This window comes from Alosa pseudoharengus, unplaced genomic scaffold, assembly GCF_046254945.1.
Source record: "Alosa pseudoharengus isolate Yale_2024_CS ecotype anadromous, Long Island Sound unplaced genomic scaffold, YU_APseudo_1.1 YU_APseudo_1.1_scf_1, whole genome shotgun sequence".
In the NCBI taxonomy this organism is placed as follows: domain Eukaryota; kingdom Metazoa; phylum Chordata; class Actinopteri; order Clupeiformes; family Clupeidae; genus Alosa; species Alosa pseudoharengus.
The window spans coordinates 28,029,999-28,052,082 of NW_027468564.1; the positions used below are offsets into that span (position 1 = coordinate 28,029,999).

Sequence of the window (22,084 nt, forward strand, 5' to 3'; positions counted from 1 at the left end):
AGCCAGTAAATGGTGACTTTGCATCTCTGAGGTACCTTCCAACTCGCCTGGTATATCAGTTGAAGCCTCAAACCTAAGCCAATTGCACTGGCAAAGTAAGTAATAATCTCTTAACATTGAAATAACTAAATCATAATATTAATATTAGAGATATGGTTAACATTCTTAGTGCTAAAGACATTCCCCTCTCCTTGTATCTATTCCTCCAGCTCCACCATCTTGCCGAGTGCCAGGCAGCAGAGTCACTACCCCTCAACATGGAGAAAACTGTTAAGGTAAAGACTGATCTCTGAAATAAAATTGAATACAGTGGCCCCATCTATATTAACACAGCAGTAGTCACTCTATTTCAAATCAACAGATTGCATCTGCATTACCATCTCAGATTTTCTGCATACTTCATACATTACATAAATCTCAGCCAAATATTTTGTCAGTTAAAACATCTGCATTCATGCAATATTGCCTGAAAAGTTCATTCATTATTATCAGATTGTATTGAAACACATTGATTTCAATGTCAATCCATTCATGGAGTTGAGATAGATAGTGCATACCAAAATGTTGAAACAAATTCATGTCCAGTATGACCAGAGATTTGTTTTTGTTTGCCATTGTTTGTCCCTGTAGCTCTCAGCCTACCATGGTTAACAGATCACAACCATTTCTCTCCCTTAGCACCTCACCATGGGGCAGGACCGCAACACTCTTCACCACCTCAACTCCCTGCACCTGCACCCGCATTTAACATACGGAGAGTTACTCAAGGTAGGGACTGATCTCTGAAATATTAGTGAATAGAAAGGCCCCATGTGTATTATCAATGATGACTACCATTTAATACATTTTTTCCCCCTCTCGCACACCGCCCACCTCACTATGGGCCAGGAATGGCAGTCCCTCCTCAACTCCCTCCACCCCCACACCAGCCCTCAACGTGCAGCGAACAGAGGAGCTTTGTAAGTCATGTTTCTTTTTAAATGTAATCTCCTTAATAGCTATCTCATATATTGTATTGTGTAAGCATACTTGGCTTTGGATGCTACATACCATAAACATAAACATATCTGTCTGTTTGATTACAGGTGCTGTGAGGAAAAACATGGTGACACGGTCAGCCACGGACGCTGAGGTCACCAAGCACGCAATTAGGTGTTTCAACTGGCGGTGGATCGGGCAACGAGGAGACGTGTTCCGCCTCCATCCACACAAATGGAGTAATAGGAGAAATAAGCATTAAACAATCTTTTTATTGAACTTCTTGTCATTCACCAGTTATTCGTTTTCTGATATTTTAGATGTGCATAGCACAGCATTTCATTGAAGTTGTAGCCTATTAGATAAAATATTTCATGTCTGCACTGACCTAGGCTGATAAAGCACTAAATTAGGTTTTGACCTCAAAATTCATGTAGAGTAGCCTAGGCAACGTAGGCTACTTAACAAAAACAGAATAGCTTATAACCTGTAACTTTCCATAAATGTCCATTTTATATTTCCATTGAGTAGTAATCACGTTTGTACAGTAAATTGATGTCTTGACTTAAACCTTTTCTGTTAGGTTTATTGACAGTATTGTTAAGTTAAAAATACGAGGCGATGCTAATCGTAGGCCTATCTTGCTGTAGTAGCCTAGGCTAGGCCTAGTGATAGTTTTACTTTTATCCTATAATTTATCCTATTTAATCCTACAGCAAGAACAGAAGGAATTTTGAAAATGAGATAAACGGGTCCGAAACGGACCCGGGCCAGATGAGCCTATATGAGTCCGTTGCGGGTCCGCGGCGGATGTATGTATCAATTTGCGGGTCCCAAACGGACCCGCCGCGGAGGTAAGGTTTTAATCGCGGATGCGGGGCGGATGCAGCGCGGAGCCACGGCGGGTCCGCGATCCGCCTTCGTAGCGGATCCGTTCCTGAGAGCATCTGGACTCCGATACGGGTCCGTTTCGCGGGTCCGTTCCGGAGGTCGTCATACATCCGCGGCGGATCCGCCGCGGAGTCCTTTTGCTGTGTGGGTAAGTTGGTCATCAATTATGACGTTACGTGCCGATCTAGTTGAGGTCAGTGAAGATGAATTAAGCTGGACATTAATCTGTTGGAGAATAGCTGTTTTAGCTGGAAACACCAAAAGCGTTGTTCAATTATTTTATTGTCATGTACTCATAAAATGAATTATAAGTAATGAAATTCCTATGCACAAGAGCCAACTTACCTTTAAAGAATAAATTAAAAGTTGTAGTGTATGGGGGGGGGGGGGTTGGTGTGTGTGTGTGTGTGGGGGCAGGAGTAATGGGGAGTGTTGGTATGGTGTGTGTGTGTTTGCAGGCATGCAAACTCCTCGCCTTTCAGCGAAATTTGCTGTTTTGAATCCAAAATGAGTGACTTGAATTTACAAATCATGCACAGACGTGAGGTGTTGTCAGGGCCCCATCAAAAACTTCTCGGATCCAGCAAGGAATGTGTGAATGTAACCTCTACAGTGGGCATTGCTTCGATTTGGCCAGCTTCCCTCGTGGTCCGCGTGCGGGATCACACGGTAGCCTATCACGCGACTTTAATTTGTATTTTTCCAGTGACACTGCAACGACGCTGCAACAACTTAGAAATTAGAAATAATTTAATAGCCAGAAATATGCCTGCCATGCCCTAATAAAAAAAATATTTGGTTAACGGTGAATCCCGTTTGCAGCCGTAGAAGAAATGCAGGACAAATGAAACATTATGGTTTTCTCCGAGCGCAACGATGATAGACATCATTTGGACAAAATATATTAACCTCCGTTGCTCGGCCAAATGCCTTCCTGTTACGTCCTGTTATCACAAAGTTACAGGCGATAAACGATTTTTGATGGTCACAAGTTTACTTCATTAGCGTTTATTTTTTTGATTATTAAAGAGTGTTTTTCATTCGTGCTTATTCAGTAGAGCATTTAGTGCTCTCCCCAATCCCAGACGTTCACATGGCATGTTTGTTTGTGTAATGGATGCAACCGCGAGATACGCGCTTGTCATAGGCGCCGATACCGTGGATGCTCCGTCGCTCGAGCACCGACGGAAAATATCGAGCACCCACGTGTGTCAGCTTACAGTCCCGGCTAAATTTACATTAATTTCAAATCAAACATCGCAGTTGATGTTAAATTCAGCATCTCTCATAATGTGATTGGCTATGTTGCTGTCAATCCCCTACTCCATATACTAACCACCAATGAGAGCGTCTCTCGAATGAAAACTCCTGACACTTCCCACCTGAAGAATTAACGCAAGGCCTTGTTGGGTCTTCACCCCCGAATGTTTAAAATGTATATAGCATATCATTTTAAAATAGTCTGACAAAGCTTATTGTTTTGTGACACAGCTAAACACTGGTACCTCATAGAACGTCTATAACATAGCCTAGGTGGTCGCAACTCACAAAAGTAAAGCAGATAGAAAGAACTCACGCAAATCTAGCCTACAACACGCAGACAGCTTCATGTGCAGGGGAGAGAGAGCGCGCGCACAGGTGTTTTATGTTGTTGGCTTCTGATGGTATCTTGCTAATTCACTGAAGAATGATTATGGTTAGAAAGAACATTCTGAAAGTGCACAAAAAGTATGCAACATATGCATACTTTGCTATTGTTTCAACCAGCCTGTTGTCCATAGCCTGTCAAGAGAGTGGTGCCGGAACGATTTTAAGGCTATTTCACATAGGCTACTCAATGGTGCTATTTCACACGCATTATAGCGACCCCCACTCACCGGGGTTAGGTGGAAGAAGGTGTTAATAGACGATTGGCGTAGCCTACAATGGACTAGGGCTGTCAAAATTGCTCAAAAATGACGTTCGAATATCCCCTCTAAAATAAACACATGTATTTGAATATATTGGAATATCTAGGCTATATTATTTGCGCATTATGTCAGTGATGCGCATTTTGAATTAACTGAAAGAAGATAAATATTTTTCGTTAGTTTTGGAAGTTTATTTTTACGTAGCCTACAATGGCCAGTTCCGACAAAGCCGAAATTACTCTTTTTGAAACAATGAATGAGCAGGTCGCGCGTTTGTATGGTTATATTGCTTGACAGGGGGGATCCCAAGCAGCTTTCAGCCATAAGGCTACTTTGAGAACATTTCCTAATTCCTAATACACTGATATTCAAAATGTTGAAACTATTTCGGTATAGCCTATAAGCAGTTTAATTAAATGTAATGTTAGTTGTAAACAAACGGGCTACTTGGTGAGGCTTGGCCTCACAGATGCGCTCGTGCCTTAAATGGCAAGAAAAATCTTCACGATATAGTCCTATTAACTGACCGCCCGATTAAGTTGGCTGGGGGGGCCATCAGACATTTGTTCCCAAGGGTCTATGAATTGTTAATCCGGCCCTGCCCCCAATGAACGCAACTTGAGACAGCTTAAAAGAAGTCGAGAGGACTCCTAACTCACTAAGACCTACTTACAGTAGGCTGCGCAAACCACAGGCCTTTTTTTTGGGCAAAATTGCATTCGAGGCAGGCCTTATGTTGAAGAATTTTATATAAATCCTGCGCTAACAGTAATCCTCCTACCCCCCGCTACCACAGCTGTGGATAGTGTGGCATGCTCACGAGTTATGTCTCCTTCTTGCAAACTAGGCCTATAGCCCAACCATTTACGTCTTCAAAAAATAACAACTTGCCAGATATGCCTTTATATCTTTGGGCTTCACTCTACCCCTCCCAAAACACATAGGTATTGGTTAATAGTCTAGCCCATAGGTTCTCAAAGTGCGGCCCGGGGGCCAATGGCGGCCCGCGGAAAAATTTCTGGCGGCCCGCGATAACATCTGATAACATCTGTAAAACTGTACAACTCTACTGTGTATTTTGAAAAGAATGAATCTCTGTTTAGTGGTGTTTCGTGGCCGTCAGGTTTTCCCTTTGGTGCTTTGGTAGCTGGAATTGGCCCTGAATAAGGCCTATGCTGATAAGAAGCAAGGCACACTGAGACTGTTTGTTCTAAATAAGTTTGTACTTGAAATGGACTGCAAGCAGAACAGTTATATCCCAAATTTGTCTGTTGAGGGTGGAGAACCCCAGGGATTGTGTGTGCATTGCAATTTTTCTTAAGATTTTCACAAGTTTTGCCAGGTTTAGCCTCAGTTATGAATTAAAATATGTTTAATGCAATAAATATAAACTGTAGAGATGCAACCTGGTCATTAAAATGATTACAAATGGGGATTTTTTTCCCAGGTTTTTTTTTTCTTTTTCTCCCCCCGCCCCTTTGACGGCCCTCAGTTCAATGTTGGGTTCCTGAATTGGCCCTCACCATTCAAAACTTTGAGAACCCCTGGTCTAGCCAATAGAAAATAGGTGTATTAGAAAAAAAGATATAATAATGTGACACCTGATACATAATCACAAAAACATCAATTGCACATATAACATCATAATTATTTTGAGTAATTTTCAAAACTGTAGTTCAGTGTTTCCCCTAGATTTTTTTTCCAGCAGCGGTGCTGTTGATTGTAGGAAGCCCCAAGCCCCCCCCCCCCCCCCCCCCCCAAAAAAAAAAAAAAGAAATAGACAGATTGAGTTACAAATTATGACATAACCATCAACACAAGCATTTACAAATCATGATTATTGCAGTACTTGAACAGGATTATTCATGTTTTTCTTGACCCCTTTTTCATTTACATCATTAGTATTAGCCACTGTACACTGTAGGCCACTGTACAAACTATTACTATTTAGAATATACAGTGCTGTGCATAAGTTAAGACATTTATATATAATAACATTTATTTATTTACGATACATGATACATTAAAAAATAATTGATGTCCTATTTTTTTAAGGCATTAAGACAAAAGGCAAAATATGTTTTTTATTCCTCCCTTTAGCCAATTTCAGCATGGGTGTCTTAACTTTTGCACAGCACTGTATAAACTATATAGACTTCTTTTTCATGCCATTACACTGTATTGGTGCTGTGCAAGTCGAATTGAGTGCCTGTCACTTTAATGCCGTGACGGCCCGTGACGCTGGCTTGATTCTCACGGTTTTAAGCTAACTTAGTAGCGTTGTTGTGCATGGTGCATAAGAATATGTGGATGAAATGTTTCCCATGTCATTTGGTAAAATAAATATTCAAAAATTCAAAGAAAATCTATCTTGGATTATAGCAGATAAGTGTCTTTTATCACATCTATAATTTTGGTGAGCTCTACAGGAATTACAAACTATCTCAGATGTATGCTTGCATATCTTATTACTAAAATTCAATTAAACCCACCAATAGGCTAGCTAGACCTTAGTTACACAGCCTAGGTATGTTAGCAACACAAGGATTGAAAGCATTGCCTGTATCACAAACAAAAACGAAATAATGCATGGAATTTATCTGGGAATAGACTACTGAATGTAGGGGCGAGCTATCTCGCTGGTGTGTTTAATTTGGTTCCTTGGTTAAAGGAGAATTCCGTTGTGATATTGACCTAAAGTGTGTTGAAACATGATAGCAGCTACCGAGTGTGAACGTATGTCTCATAGCCCATCTCGGCTTGTCCCCTGCACTCCAAAATCTGGTGCTAGTTAGCCGATGCTACCAACAGCTTGTTCAATGGTGGTGCTTCGGCATCGGGCTAGCCGTGCAAATAAATCACTGTTTTACACCATTTACGAGGCTCAATGTATCTCCACAATTCATTGGTATACTACCGAAGGCCCTGACATTTAAAACGAGACATTGAGAACTTTGAAAAAGCACTGGTAGTTTACTTACAAGACGATTTATACAGACAGTATCTTCACGAAGTTTAGCGTTTGCAGCCATCTTGAATTTAGTCACGATAAGTCGAGTGACGAGTAAGAATGAACAGGTATGACAAGGGATCAGATTCCAAAAAGAATTCAGTGGAAATGCATGGATTCCAGTTTCTTCCAGTAGCAGCAACTAGAATCCATGCATTTCCACTGAATTCTTTTTGGAATCTGATCCCTTATCATACCTGTTCATTTTTACTCGTCGCTCGACTTATCGTGACTAAATTCAAGATGGCTGCAAACGCTAAACTTCATGAAGATACTGTCTGTATAAATCGTCTTGTAAGTAGCATCGGCTAACTAGCACCAGATTTTGGAGTGCAGGGGACAAGCCGAGATGGGCTATGAGACATACGTTCACACTCGGTATCATGTTTCAACACACTTTAGGTCAATATCACACCGGAATTCTCCTTTAACATAATGTATGCTACGTTTTTTTGCACAAAATTGCGTCTGCTAATGAACTTAAACATAAACACAAACAAGCGTGATCTCTTGTGGAATCCCTGACTGCGCCTTCAACGTTAGCCTACTATTTGTTGACATGAAACCTGAACGAATGAAACGCAGCTGTTCCTGAAGTTCACTTGCGTCTATTTTTTTTTTTAATTAGGCAACTTTTTTTGCAGTGGTGCTTGAATTCCAGGAGTAGCGCTGCGCCGCTGATGAATACATTGTAGGGGAAACACTGGTAGTTTATACAGGCTACTAAGAGGAACACGTAGGTAAGACCAAATTACTAGGAGGTGCGTTCCAAAGAGGATATAAGAACCAGCTCCATGAAGAGAGAACAATATTGTGGCGAGCCCTAGCATTGAAGGCCATTCTTGCGTCCATTGTCGGTATTTTGAGCCACATTCTGTATTTGTGTGGCCTTTCTCCTCACTAGATGGAGACAACCCCAACCCAGGCCCTATTATATGTCTGTTTTAGACCCTATTGTTTCATACTGAACTGTTCCTTAAAGCCTTTCATTTCTGAAACATGTCCATGTTCTGCTGTGATTAGGGCCACCAGCAGAAACTGTGATTCATCAACCACCTGAGATTATAACCGAGTCAGCAAACTGCTCAGGGACTTTCCAGTCTGAAGGTGTGTTATTGATCTACTTCTCTTTTGGCACTAAAGTTCAGAAATGGTGTTAATTATGTTTTTATTTTCATAGAATTTGAAGAGCAACACACTTCACAGAGTCCAGAGCTCCCTACTGCGAGCAGAGAGACATCAGCACAGGGTAAGTTTAAAGATGTCTGACTATGTATCAGACACATAATCAAACAAACAAAATTAAAATGTTTCATAATTTGTTACTTTTGAACACTTCAAGCTAGGTTCTTGACATTTTCAGATATTGATCTATACAATTAAATGTCTTCAACTTCTAAAATAATTGTCCAACAGTTGCAATATTGCTAAGTTATGGCTTGCTGAATTAACAGATCAAATAGGCAGTTAAGAACGCGAAGAAAAATTGCCCATTCTGCATTTGTTTTAGGAGTTCAGTTACCTGGACATGTCTCTTCCACTTCAAGCAATTTCAGAGCTGACAACGGGGGCCATATCACTACTCCACAACTTGCACAGTGCAATATTAATGGGCCTGTCACATTCACCACCGTGATTGGCAACAAACAAGATGGTAAGGACATGCTATTATGCCTCTTAATAAGTGTACTTATCATGGTTGAAAGTCAGTTATTCTGTCTATTTAATCACTATGAGAAAAATATATTAAGGCGAGACACGGCAGGTGAAAACATGTTTTTTTCATGCTCTGGTCAATTTTGAGATTTTGAGCTAGTTTGTTACCTTAGCATCTGTTCTATCACACTACTACAACAAAAAAAGTCCGATTTACACATTTAGGTGTTTATTTCATTATGTTGTGTCTACTCTCGCCTGTATATTTCTCCAAAATTCAGCAAAAGTTAGCATTTTAAACTTGCATGCATGCACTCCCGCGACCGTAATCCAAAACATATCATGTGTAGTACCGTTGGAAAGCTCTGTTTTTCCTGTAATAGGCTATGTGATCCATATATGGACACTTCCTTTGTATCAGCAACCAATCACAAAAGTTTAAAGACGAGTCTAGGCTGAGAACGGAATCTCATTGGCTGTCTTTCAAGGCTGTTTTCTCAAAATGAGTTTCCTCTCCCACTCTGAACACGAAATCTCCACTTCAGAAGCACTTACATACACCAAACTTTCTAGACCTATGCCTAACTATATTAAGAAGATTTTTACAGAGGGGTTTGTTGATATATTATTCCTAGCCTGTCTTACATGACATTTTATGCCTAAACATGGCAAAAAAGCGATTTTTTAAGGCTATAGACAGCATATTCTAATTTACAGGATAACAAAGTAGATATCCATAAATCCCTCTGTAATTTTTCCCCCATCTAATATCTGAACACAATGAAAACATAATTTTGAACCTGGCTGTATCCAATGCTCAGGTTTCGTGTTTTAAAATGTATGCAAATTAGCGCATATTTAATTATATAATGCCTAATTTCATTTGCATATGTAAACATTAAATTACTGAAAACTTGTAATACATTTTCCCCCAAGTAATCAACTGGGGAAGTTTCATAGTGATCTGCTTGTTAAAAATGTTACCCTATTTAGTAGAGGTCCTGGGAAAGATTTGTATGCACTTCATTTAGCGGAGAATATCTCAACTGTTATAGACTAATATGACCCCATTGAACAACGTGGGATGTGTGCCAAAATCGCTACCCGGGACGAAAGTTCTGAAAATTACCACAATAGGTGACACTATTATCACATTATAGGTGAATGGGACTTTTTTTTCCCTTAATAGATATTCTCATAAACTTCTACCAGTTTAATCTTCATATTAAGAGAAATACTTTTTGTATTACACTTTGTCTTAAAAATAAAAAAAAATATGCAAATTAGCCAATATCTCATTAAATATGCGTACATAAACCCTAGCCTGGGTGTTCCCATGCTGCCTTGCGCGCGATTTGATTCACGCTGCTAAGGCAGCCTGGAAACTACCGCCCTAATTTTTGCCTCAGATAGGGAACCAATCACAGAACAGGGGGGAAAGCAAGACGATGATGAGCTATGCACAGATGCATTTGATAGACATCCGTGGCACCCAATAAACGGATCTGGGCATTTTTTTCAAATACGAGAAAATGAACGCTTGGTTCCCAGACCACGTCTCATTGAGAAGTGGTGGCGCTAGCCAGGCTACATAAACCCTTGAAGCTATAGATTTTCTGAGGTGATCACAATGTTCACAATGACCATGATTGTAAGGTCATAGTGTAAGCAGTCTTATTTGATATAAAGAAAATGGTTAAAAAACAGTCAACCAATTGCATAGCCTACAACTAGCAACAAACAGGAATTGCCAGTTATTTATTAACCTAAACTTTAAAAGCTTACATTTCCTATCTGTTCTTAATATTGCTGTCATCACCACAACTTTTTTTTTCAACGAAAGTTTACTTGGCAGCCATAGTGACCTGAGATCATAGCAGAGCACATGGCTGTCAAGCAAGATGACTTGTGAGATCAAGAAAAGTAAGGAAATCTACTCTTTATTCTTTGTGTTGCTGTGTACACTTATTACATGTCATTATCATATGAGTTGTAATTTTGTGTATTTAAATAATTATAATGAATTTGTTGCTCATTGAGCTCAATGCAAATCAAACCAGCTAATAGGCTAACTGAAATAACACCATGCCAATCTCTAGGTATGGTGAAGGGTATGTGATGATGTGGGGCTATTTTAATTCCAAAGGCCAAGGTAACTTTATCAGGATGCACAGTATTATGGATCCATGAAATAACTGGCCTTTAAAAATAAAAATCTGCCTGTCTCTATGGGAATTTAACATAGGGGTGGCAATACTTATGACCCCTGTATTTTAAGGAAGAACATTTATTTATTTATGATACATTATTCATTCACTAAGAAAATTGGTGTCCTTAAAGATATTTCCTCATTTTTCACTTAAGGCATTAAGATCAATTTCCAAAAGATGATTTTATATTCCTCTTTTCAGTCAACTTTAGCATGGGTGCCAACACTTTTGACCATCACTGTAACAGAGAGTGCAATACAAATGGTGGAAACATTCTTGGTTAAATGTCTCAAACCATCAACAGACATGGAGACATTTGACAACCTGCGCATTGCTCCGTTTGATAGTCATGCCCTTAAGATGGACTTTGAGAGGACCGCTTGAACCTCAACTAATGCAAGAAAACATATACCTATAGCCCAGTGTTTCTCAAAGTGTGGTCTGGGGACCACTGGTGGTCTGCAAGCTATCCCAAGTGGTCCGCGAGCAGACGTGGTAAATTATAATATAGATGAGTTGTTTGCAATATTGAACCAACTTGTATGTAAATCCAAAAAGTTCTGCAACACTTTCTATGTACAGTAAGATATGCCAGTTTAAATCGTATGAATCCTCTGACACAATAAGCAAAGTGTAAAGACAATAAGCAAGGTGGTTCAGTGAGTAGGCCTATTGTGTAGGCTAATATAGGCCTACTGTTGAAGTAGGTCTCATCTTTTTTTTAGCTAGGTGGTCCGTGCGTTTCTTTTTTATTGGTTAAGTGGTCCTTCGTCTGAAAAAAGTTTGAGAAACACTGCTATAGCCTAGCCTATTATTAACAGCAACTTTGGGTCCAAGCACCATTTACAGACGCCACCTCGATCTTAAATGCAGATGCTTATGGTTTTGTAAGAAAGGGGAGTTTATTAGTCCCTGAGATTGTAATTTCAAAACCTGAAGGTTTACCAGATCCCTGCTTGTGTGGCATGTGCATACAAGAATGGCTGTCCCTGTCAGCTGGTATCCATTGCTGCAAGTACTGCAAATGTAAGGGAGGCAATAGTTGTAAAAATCCTATCACTGAATGAGTTCTCATTATAATCCCCATACCTGGACTCTGTTGAGAAAAAGTTGAAAGTTTTACCTTGCAACACAGGGAATAAACCTGTTGTTCTGTATGTTTCACTTTAAGTTAACATTCCAATGATAATAGCATAGTTATATTACATTTCTGCAGCTACATTGCATTGGTAACATCTACAGAAACACAATTAAAAAGTATCAAATCAGAATTCTTACACCACATGGTAATTGAATAACATTGTGATCACCTTAGAAAATATGTAGCTTGAAGAGTTTATGTATGCATATTTAATGAGATATTGGCTAATTTGCATATTTTATTTTATTTTTAAGACAAAGTGTAATACAAAAGGTATTTCTCTTAATATGAAGATTAAACTGGTAGAAGTTTATGAGAATATCTATCTAGGGAAAAAAAGTCCCATTCACCTATAATGTGATAATAGTGTCACCTATTGTGGTCATTTTCAGGACTTTCGTCCCGGGTAGCGATTTTGGCACACATCCCACGTTGTTCAATGGGGTCATATTAGTCTATAACAGTTGAGATATTCTCCGCTAAATGAAGTGCATACAAATCTTTCCCAGGACCTAGACTAATTTAAGAATTTCAGATATCCTGAAGGCCAAAATGAAAAGTAAAGTACAATATGTCTTGGATGGCAATGAAAATAGACAGAAGAAGAAGCTTTTAAACCAAACCTGCACAAAAGTCTTCATTACTTTCTAATATAGAACTAGATGAATTCACAAGTCACACTTCACAATGTGCAGAATTCAAAAAATGTGCATTATCAGAGAAAATCAATGCTATTCTGTTAACACAACATTCATACTAGAATTACACCATGCTTGGCAAAGGGTGTTATCTCTTTGAATAATAATAGCAGGCTAACTATAATCATCATCCCCACACCGTGAAATTGGGTTTCATTTCTTACAAGGAGGCTAACTGAAGCGTTCTGTTCACACTGTGTTTGCTACAACAATTAGCCTCCACTATAATCAATGGAATAGGCTACTATGATGGCGCGTACGTTCTAAAAAAGTTCAACAAGTTTTCTAAAACTATTTTTACGCTCTGCGAATGGAGCACTTCAGTTGCGGACCCCTTGAAGCCCGGGTATTAGGGGTCTCTTAAACACCACAACCCAACCAAAATTGATAATTTCACATAAATCAATACATTGCATAAGCAGCAGGTCCTGGGCCACTTCAGATGACAGACCTAGGGAAGCTCAAAAATTTATTTTTCACACTTTAACGATGCAAGACATCTTGATGGCCATCGACTTGCAGAGGACCTTTGAGAAAAGTAACAAACTCACTTGTGTTTTAGTGCATACATTTACTGAATCTCTCTTTTCATATTACATTTAAATTTATTTCTCTCTTTCTTTCTTTCTTTCTACTTCTGTCTCTCTCTCTCTCTCTCTCTCTCTCCCTCTCTACAGGTCTGGGCAAAGTGATTGGTGGGGTCAAGGTGAATGTCACTGGAGCTAACGGAGGTGTGCAGCAAGGATGGGGTAATGACCTAATGTCAACAGTTTCACCATTGGGTCCAGTGGCATATTAACTGCAATACACACATGCATACACTAACACATTTATTTGCATGAATACTCTATGAATATGGCAATGCATTTATATTGTTCATTTCCTTGTTCATCTATTTCTGAACAGATGCAAATGTGGATTCTGCACAAGAGAGCATTTCAAATGTCCTGAAGGACAAAATGAAAAGAAAAGTAAAATATATCATGGAGGGCAATGAAAATAGACAGGAGGAGAAACTCTTAAACCAAATCTACACAAAAGTCTACATCACTGAGGGAGAGACTAGTGTTGTTAATGAGCATGAAATCACCCAGATAGATTCAGCTACCAAGATGCAATCAAGACATGGTAAAGAAATTGAATGCAACAATCTTTTCCAGCAAGATGGACACATCAGGACTGTGTTGACCAAAGGAAATGCTGGCATAGGAAAAACAGTTTGTGTGCATAAGTTCATTCTTGACTGGGTGGAGGGAGAAGCCAACCACAATATAAAGTTCATCTTTGTCCTACCATTTCGGGAGCTCAGTTTGCTTACAGGAGAATTTAGCTTTCATGATCTTCTTGTTGAGTTCCATCGAGAACTGAAAAATGTTAACAATCCAGATATCTACGACAGCAATAAAACACTCTTCATTCTTGATGGCCTGGATGAAAGCAGATTTGGTTTGGACTTTTCCAAGAAGATGGTAGCAGACATGCAGATGTCCACCACAGTGGATGTCCTAATCACAAGCCTCATTAAAGGGAAGCTGCTCGAGTCTGCTCTCCTTTGGATAACCTCACGGCCAGCAGCTGTTACCAAGCCTCTGTTATCACACATTAACCAGATAACAGAAGTTCGAGGCTTCAATGACCCACAGAAGGAAGAGTACTTCCACAAGAGAATCAGTGACCCTGCCCTGGTCAAGGCCATAATTTCACATATCAAGGCATCACGCATCCTCTACATCATGTGCCACATCCCTCTGTTTTGTTGGATCACGGCAACGGTTTTCCAGAAAATACTTGCTCGGGGAGACAGCAGTGAAATTCCCAAAACCCTTACCAGCATGTATTGCCACTTCCTGCTCATCCAGACTGACAGGGCACACAAAAAGAACCATGTTGCCGATGAAATGAACATGCAGGAACTTCTAGAGTGTAACAGTGAAGTAATTTTGAAAGTTGCCAAACTAGCCTTTACACAACTGGACAAGGACCAAGTCATTTTCTGTGAAGAGGACCTTAAGGAATGTGGAATTGGCGCCAATGATCCTCTTGTCTCTGGGATGTGCACAGAGATCCTGAAGGAGGAATCTGACTGTTATGTCAACAACTTCCACAAGAAGATGTACTACTTTGTGCACCTTAGCATCCAGGAGTTCCTTGCTGCCTTCTTTGCATTTCACTGCTATTTTAGCATGAACCTAAAACCTATCAAGATGTTTTTGGCTCAGAAGAACAAACCTATGCCTGATGATTTGAAACTGGACGATTTGCTGAAAATGGCAGTCAACAAAGCACTGGACAGTAAAAATGGTCACTACGACCTGTTCGTCAGATTTCTTCATGGCATCTCACTGGAGTCCAATCAAAGGATTTTAGGTGGCCTCCTCCCCCGTTCAGAATCTGATTCAGAAACCATGGGAAGAATCATCAGCAACCTCAAGAAAGTACAGAGGAAGAATATCTCAGCAGAAAGGTGCATGAATCTCTTCCACTGCCTCAGTGAAATGAATGACCGCTCGGTCCATGAGGAAGTCCAGGGATTTCTGAATTCAGAGAAAGGTTCTGTTAAAACATTGTCACTGGCACATTGCTCTGCACTAGCCTACATGCTTAATCTCTCTGATGATGTTCAGGATGAGTTTCACCTGAAGAAGTACAACACATCTGATGAGGGTCGCAAGAGGCTGGTTCCAGCTGTGAAAAACTGCCGTAAGGCTGAGTGAGTGACTATTTTTTTTTTGTTAGGCTAAGTATACTTGTGGCCCGTGGCCTACTGGTTAGGGCTTTGGACCCCCCCTTGATCCCTGACTAGTAGGCTAAAATTTTGGGCGGGGTAAGTGGTTGAGCACTGCTCTCCCATGCCCACATCCACGGCTGAGGTGCCCTTGAGCAAGGCACCTAACCCCACACTGCTCCCCAAGTGCTGCTGTAGCAAGGCAGCTCACTGCTCTGGATTAGTGTGTGCTTCACCTCACTGTATGCTCTTTGTGTTCGCTAATTGGATAAATGGATGGGATAAATGCAGAGACCAAATTCCTTAAATACGCAAGTATACTTGGTCTATAAACCTGGTTTACATTTACTAATTTGTACACTGAATGAAATGTTATCTATATCGGGAAATAAAAGGAAAAAAATAGATACTAATTGTGAAACTATATGCAGTTCAGTGAAATTCAGAGATGTGTCTTTTAACAGCCTTGCTGGCTGTAAACTCACAGAGAACTCCTGTGACACTGTGGCCTCAGCATTACAGTCTGCAGACTCAGCGCTGAGAGAGTTGGACCTGAGTGACAACGATCTTCAGGATTCCGGGATTGAGATGATTTGTTCTGGACTGAAAAGTACTAACTGTAAACTGGAGAAACTGAGGTGAGATATGAGCAACATTCTTGTTTCTCCCGTTTTTGTTCCTACAGTTTTTTTTATTCTTATATAATGCACATATCAGTTTTCAAAGGTTTGACTGTCTACTTAATATATTATTTATCTGAATCCTTTGTCTGGAGTTCTAGCATACAGTCAACATTTCCAATCAGCAGTAATTTGCATGCATCAATGTAACTTTATTCTAAGTACTTAAGAGAATGAAGGGTGCCATCAGAATACCTTTGTTCCACCACTATTAACTAAACAATTAACCTCTACCCTACACATATTACCATGTTCTATGTTCCTTTATAGATTATGTTGCTGTGGGATCACACAGATTGGCTGTAAGGCATTGGCCTCTGCTCTGGATTCCAATCCTTCTTACCTGAGAGAGCTTGACCTGAGCCACAATTACCCAGGGGTGGAGGGAAAGGCCATACTCTCTAAAACACAGAAGAAATTACAGTGTGAATTGAGGTGAGGAATCTTGTTGAAGGAAAGAGGCTGTTTGCTTGTTAACCAGTGGTATGTGTTTCCAAAACTACAAAAGAAAAATAGTAATCTAGCCTAGCCTATATTTTTTGTTTTTCTCTTATAGATTTGACAGTGAGGCAGAGTACTGGTTGAAGTCGGGCCTACGGAAATGTGAGTGGTCATCCAATTCATGTTTCTGTTGTTGACATTGGTTTTGTAGACCTTAGGCAATATTTATCAGGTTATAATTAGTTGCTTAAATGACTCATAAGTGACAATTACTTTCTTAGATGCATGGCAAATCACTTTAGACCCAAACACAGTCCACAACAGGCTGAGTTGGAAGAACCAAAAAGTTAGTGTGGCCAAGCAAGACCAGAGATATCAAGACCACTCAGAGCGATTCCAGCACTGTCAGCAGTTCCTTTGTACTGAGGGCCTGACCGGGAAAGCTTATTGGGAAGTGGACTGGAGTGGACGAGCTGCAGTTGGTGTTGCATACAAGAGTATTCGCAGGGACGGACAAGATACCAGTAAGATCGGATGCAACGACAAGTCCTGGTGTCTGGAGCGATTCATCACCGTATGCAGTGCCAAACACAATAACAACACTGAAAAAGACATCTCAACTCCTCGCTCTAAGTCTGGGCGACTAGGAGTGTTCTTAGACAAGGAAGGTGGAACCCTGTCCTTCTACAATATCTCCTCAGGAGCACTGACCCACCTGCACACATTCCATGCTGAATTTGACAGTCCGCTCTACCCAGCGTTTGAGGTTTTGGAGAGTGTTACTCTGTGGTGCCCACCCAAAGACCATACTAACAGGACAGGATAGCGATTCATAAAATGCTTTGTGGTGCTACAATCACTTTTGATTTACACAGAGGTATATTACCTTCCATGGTCATGGTGTAGTCAGGCTGCAGAATGCCTCCAACTGTATTTCTGCATATGTTTGTGAAATTTTTGTAAAGATTTCTAATCAGCTGTTACCAGCTTTTATCCATTAGAAATTCCCTGATATTTTCGACTGTGTATCTGTATTTGTATCAATGATTTTAAGTTCTTTTTTGTTGTTTGCATCAACATTCTCTGGTTTTGTTGAGTTGAAATCACTGTTCAGTTTTTCAGAGGACTATGACTTCCAATGGTCAGCTTTTGTCTACCAGAAATTCTCTGATATTTTTGACTGTATTTGTATCTGTATTCACACCAATGTTTTTCACATTTCACATTGTCATTTGATTGTTATGCTCTTTCTAAGTTCTTTTTTTATTGTTTGCATCATCAGTCTCTGGTTAATAATATGTTTTGATGAGTTGAAATAATTTAGTTATGTTGAGGACAATGACTGTGATAGTAATCTTATAAATATGGCTATCATAGAAAGAGTTACCATTTTTGCATGTATTAATAATCCTTATTGATTTCTACCAGTTTGTATATCTTTCAGAAACATATATAATGGATAATTTCAGATATGTTTTGCTGTATTTGTGTTATTAAGAGGGGGATTGATAATCTTTAAGTTTTCTCTATCGCTTACAAGTCAGAAATGCATGCCACTCACTGAATATGTTGATAAATATCCGTTTTAGAAAAAATCAATAAAACAACAGTGAAAAGTTAGTACTTTGCTTACGAGTGCTTTTTTGAATGATGTGTCATGAATATGATTCCATCCATGTAGGAGATGACTGGATGAGCCTCATGGTGAACTGAAGGTTTGTTAAGCATCAGCATGGCAAGATATAAACATTTTTGTAAGAATGGATAGTGTTTTTTAATCTGTGAATATGGTCTTAACACAGATTACAAAACTTTTGAGTAATAATATTAAATGCTAAATTACCTTCTATCAATAGCGAGTGTAGCAGTACCAGACAGAGAAAAAATAAAATAGTATATGCAGTTCATTGAAATTCAAATGTGCGTCTTTCAACAGCCCTGCTGGTTGTAAACTCACAGAGAACTCGTGTGACATCGTGGCCTCAGCATTGCAGTCGGCAATTAATTAATTTGAGAAAAAATAACTGATTAAAAAAATTAGTGCAGATTAATCGATTCCGTATGACCTTTGACCCCGAGCCGTTCTAGTCAGTAAAAATTAGACTGTAAAATGAAGGAGAGAGAAGAAAACATGCTGCCTGGATCATTGATTGGAACATTTACTTTTAAAAAATGGCCTGATGGTGTTGATAAAAAATAAAGTGTTGAAAATAAAGTCCTCTGCAATGTCTGCAGCAAGGAATTTGCATATCACCGGAGTTCATCAACTCTATAGTCGCACATCAATGCAAAGAAATAAGTGTTGACATTGAGGGGAGTGTTAATTTATTTTCATTGTGTCCCCTAGGTTATATCTGTGGCCTGAAATGCCTTGTATGTGAAAAAAAAAACTTCTTCCCGAAGCACTTTTGAATTTATTTCCTCAGCATATTAGCTCATATCATAGATTATTATGGCAATTATTTGAACAGTGAAAATAATAATAAAAGAGTCTTTGAACTTTAATGTCACTAATGCTAAATATTCAATGATTCATTTTAATTTAGATATTTAAAATACTTTCACAGCAAAAATTATATATGTGATTATTTTAGATTAATTAATCACAGAGTATGTAATTAATTAGATTATTTTTTTAATCGATTGACAGCCCTAATATATATATATATATATATATATATATATATATATATATATAATTTATTGTGTGTGGCCCGCCAGACAATTTTCAAAAAACCCAATGTGGCCCTTGAGTCAAAAAGTTTGGACACCCCTGGTCTACTTAGTGAATCATCTGAAACCCTTGTCTACAGTTCTAGCATACATCCAGTATTTCCAATCAGTACTCTAGAAGTATTCATTTTTAATTTGCATGGATGTTCAATGCTTTGTTCAAATATTTTTGAGAAGGAAGGGTGCCATCACTACAGAACGTTACAGAATGTTTTTTTTTTCCCCACCATACTATTAAAAAATAAATCTGTACCCCACACATTAAAATGTTCTATGTTCCTTCCTAGATTATCTTGCTGCGGGGTCACACAGATTGGCTGTGAGGCGTTGGCCTCTGCTCTGCATGCAAATCCTTCTTACCTGACAGAGCTGGACCTGAGCCGCAATTACCCAGGGGTGGAGGGATGGGCCATACTCTCTAAAATGCAGCTGCAACTACGGTGTGCGATGAGGTGAGGAAACTTGTTTAAAGGCGTTATAGAATGCAAAACCGAGTTTATCTTGGAATAGTTGAATAATGGCAGTTTGGTACATAAAATAAACGGTTACACTTTAATTGACAGTATCGACATAGGAGTTAAAATAAAAATAAAACTACAATTCCAAAAGAATTACAGTAGTGGATGGAAAGCTGCTGGCTTAATGTTGGTGGGAGATTCCTGAAAAAGAAAATTGAATCACTTAATCTTTGGGTTCATACAAACTCTCGTACCAAAAATCCTTGTGTGTCAAGGCGTTCTTGAGATATAACACTCAATGTGTTTTTGACCTTGACATTTGACCTTTGACCTCCAACATCAACTCATTTCATCTTTGAGTCCATACAAACACTTGTACCAAATTTGAAGCATATGCGTCAAGCCGTTCTGGAGATATAATGCGCAAAGCATGAGATATGGCTGTGACTTTTATTTTGACACACGGGAAACACTTAAACAGGATATGTAGTTCAGGGAGAGCCAGATTGTATGCTAAGAAGCTGAGACAGTTGGATTCACAGGTGACACCTGTGCCAGTGTTCTGATTAGCCCGGGAACTTCTCTGGGAGCTTAACGAGCACAGCTGGCTTTAGGCCATTATGACATCACAGCCTCCATTCAAGTCTATGGGGGGGGAAAATGAGCTTTTTAACATTTTTAATCCCCTATTTCTCAAAAAGTATGAACGTTTAAAAAAATAACTTTCTTGTCCAACTCCAGACCTACACAACGGTTATTTCAACATGTCTGTACGTTAAGTGGTTAGAGTCGCATTCATTCTTGAAAAGTTAAAGGGAAACTTGGCAGGATTTCCCCCTCTGCTGGAGAAATTGTACATTATGCTATTTCAAACTGTGGAAAAAGGTAACGATAAAGCACATGGATTTGTTTAAAAGGTAGCAAAACGGTTAGCATAAGTTCGGCAGACAACGTGGATGTTACAAGGTAAGAAACACGATTTAAAACGAGTTTCTTGTTTCTCACTTCTCTTTCCGGGTAGGCAGTCTCAATGATGCAAGGTTGGTTTTCACCTGGGGACGCTAGGGGCAGCGGGAAAAGTCACCATTTTCACCGGAACAGGTCATTTAACCATCCAAATGATTTCTAAACGGGTTTATTACGTTGAAATAGTTGCCAAGTTCCCCTTTAAAAAGAAAAGGTTGTAATAAGAAGCCAGGAGATTTCAAGATAGTGGATTCCATCCACTATAATAAATAATACAGAGAACTTCAAAATCCCATTGTCACCTCATTCCTATTGAAATCTCACAAGTTGAATAGAAAAAGCATTACCTTGGATTCATCTGTAGAATTTCCCTACATTCAGCAATGTAAGTTACGAGCCCATTATATGTCTTCCTAACAATCCGACATTGAAATTGTATCCAACGAAATAAATAAAGAGAAAAATAAAGATAGTTCTACCGCACACTGTTGATGTTTACTTGATTTTATTCAGAGCGAACCACGCGTTTTGCATACAGCGTCCTCAGGTTTGCTCAGGTATGGTCTGAGCTCTCTTTAAGTACTGTATGTTCCTGCAATCTACCTGCACCTAACCAGGCTGTGCGTGGATCTTGGTATCATTTGGAAAGAGAAAAATAACTTTGTTTGTGATCTGTCACCGGCTCACTTGATCTTCTTGAATTTCCTATGAGGATCAATAAAGTATATCTATCTATCTATCTCTAGTTTCAAGACCCAGAGACAGTTGACAACCAAACCTAACATAATTTTGCTAGGACTAATAGACTTTCACAAGGTTGCTGAATGTGTGTTATTTCAGATTAGTTTGCAACAATATACAAGTTTAACCAAAGTCCTTAGCTGCTACCTAGCTAGTGAACATAACTAGCCGTTCCCATTCACTTTCCGTTTACTGTGCTAACGTTAGATAGCTACCTTGGTTAACAGGCAACATGAAAGTATTTATTCTGTGTCCGAAAGAGTGTTTCACTGGCATCAAATACAAGAAATGGCAATAAAATAGTACACAAAATTTTATTGCATTGCATGTAAATGCAATGGACTATTATCGCTGTTCTTCTTAATTACAGTGCATGAAAATGCACTCTACTGTTATCCGAATTCTTCTTATTATAGTGCATGAAAATGCACTATACTGTTCTTCCAAGGCTTCTTCTTATTACAATGCATGAAAATGCACTGTACTGTTCTTCCAAGGCTTTTTCTTCTGATTACAGTGCATGAAAATGCACTGTACTGTTCTTCCAAGGCTTTTTCTTCTGCTTCTTCTTCTTCTTCTTCTAACGCATTTAATGCAGCTTCAACCGTTTAACGTAGAAACTTCATTCAAACATTGCCGCGTAGGTCTTAACTAGGACATGGGTGCTATGTATTTTTCAGCTTTGTAACTTTTATACTTTTTAAACTATTAATTAAAAACTAGTCTAAATTTCCCCATTGACTTAACATTGCCCTTTATGACATCACAGCAATTAGAATCCTAGGCCAGGTGTTCCGGCCACCTGGATCTCAACTGCCAGTCTCAGGCTTTAAGCATACAAACTGG

At 39.2% G+C, this 22,084-nt stretch overlaps 1 protein-coding gene across 6 annotated transcripts in view; it reads left to right on the forward strand.

Annotated features, from left to right (window-relative positions):
• LOC143124420 (uncharacterized) overlaps positions 1–22,084 on the forward strand; it is a 60,597-nt gene that overhangs the window by 33,679 nt on the left and 4,834 nt on the right. For 4 of the 6 annotated variants that reach the window (XM_076285943.1, XM_076285935.1, XM_076285962.1 and 1 more), the window contains 9 exons: positions 7,813–7,896; positions 7,970–8,038; positions 8,300–8,443; positions 13,172–13,243; positions 13,401–15,204; positions 15,684–15,857; positions 16,170–16,334; positions 16,456–16,502; positions 16,622–17,960. In XM_076285943.1, coding sequence (XP_076142058.1) covers positions 7,813–7,896; positions 7,970–8,038; positions 8,300–8,443; positions 13,172–13,243; positions 13,401–15,204; positions 15,684–15,857; positions 16,170–16,334; positions 16,456–16,502; positions 16,622–17,166 — 3,104 coding nt within the window. In that variant the 3' untranslated portion in view covers positions 17,167–17,960. Of the gene's footprint in view, positions 1–7,812; positions 7,897–7,969; positions 8,039–8,299; positions 8,444–13,171; positions 13,244–13,400; positions 15,205–15,683; positions 15,858–16,169; positions 16,335–16,455; positions 16,503–16,621; positions 17,961–19,360; positions 19,526–22,084 lie in introns of those variants that run through there. The other 2 variants (XM_076285979.1, XM_076285972.1) reach the window with 2 other exon arrangements.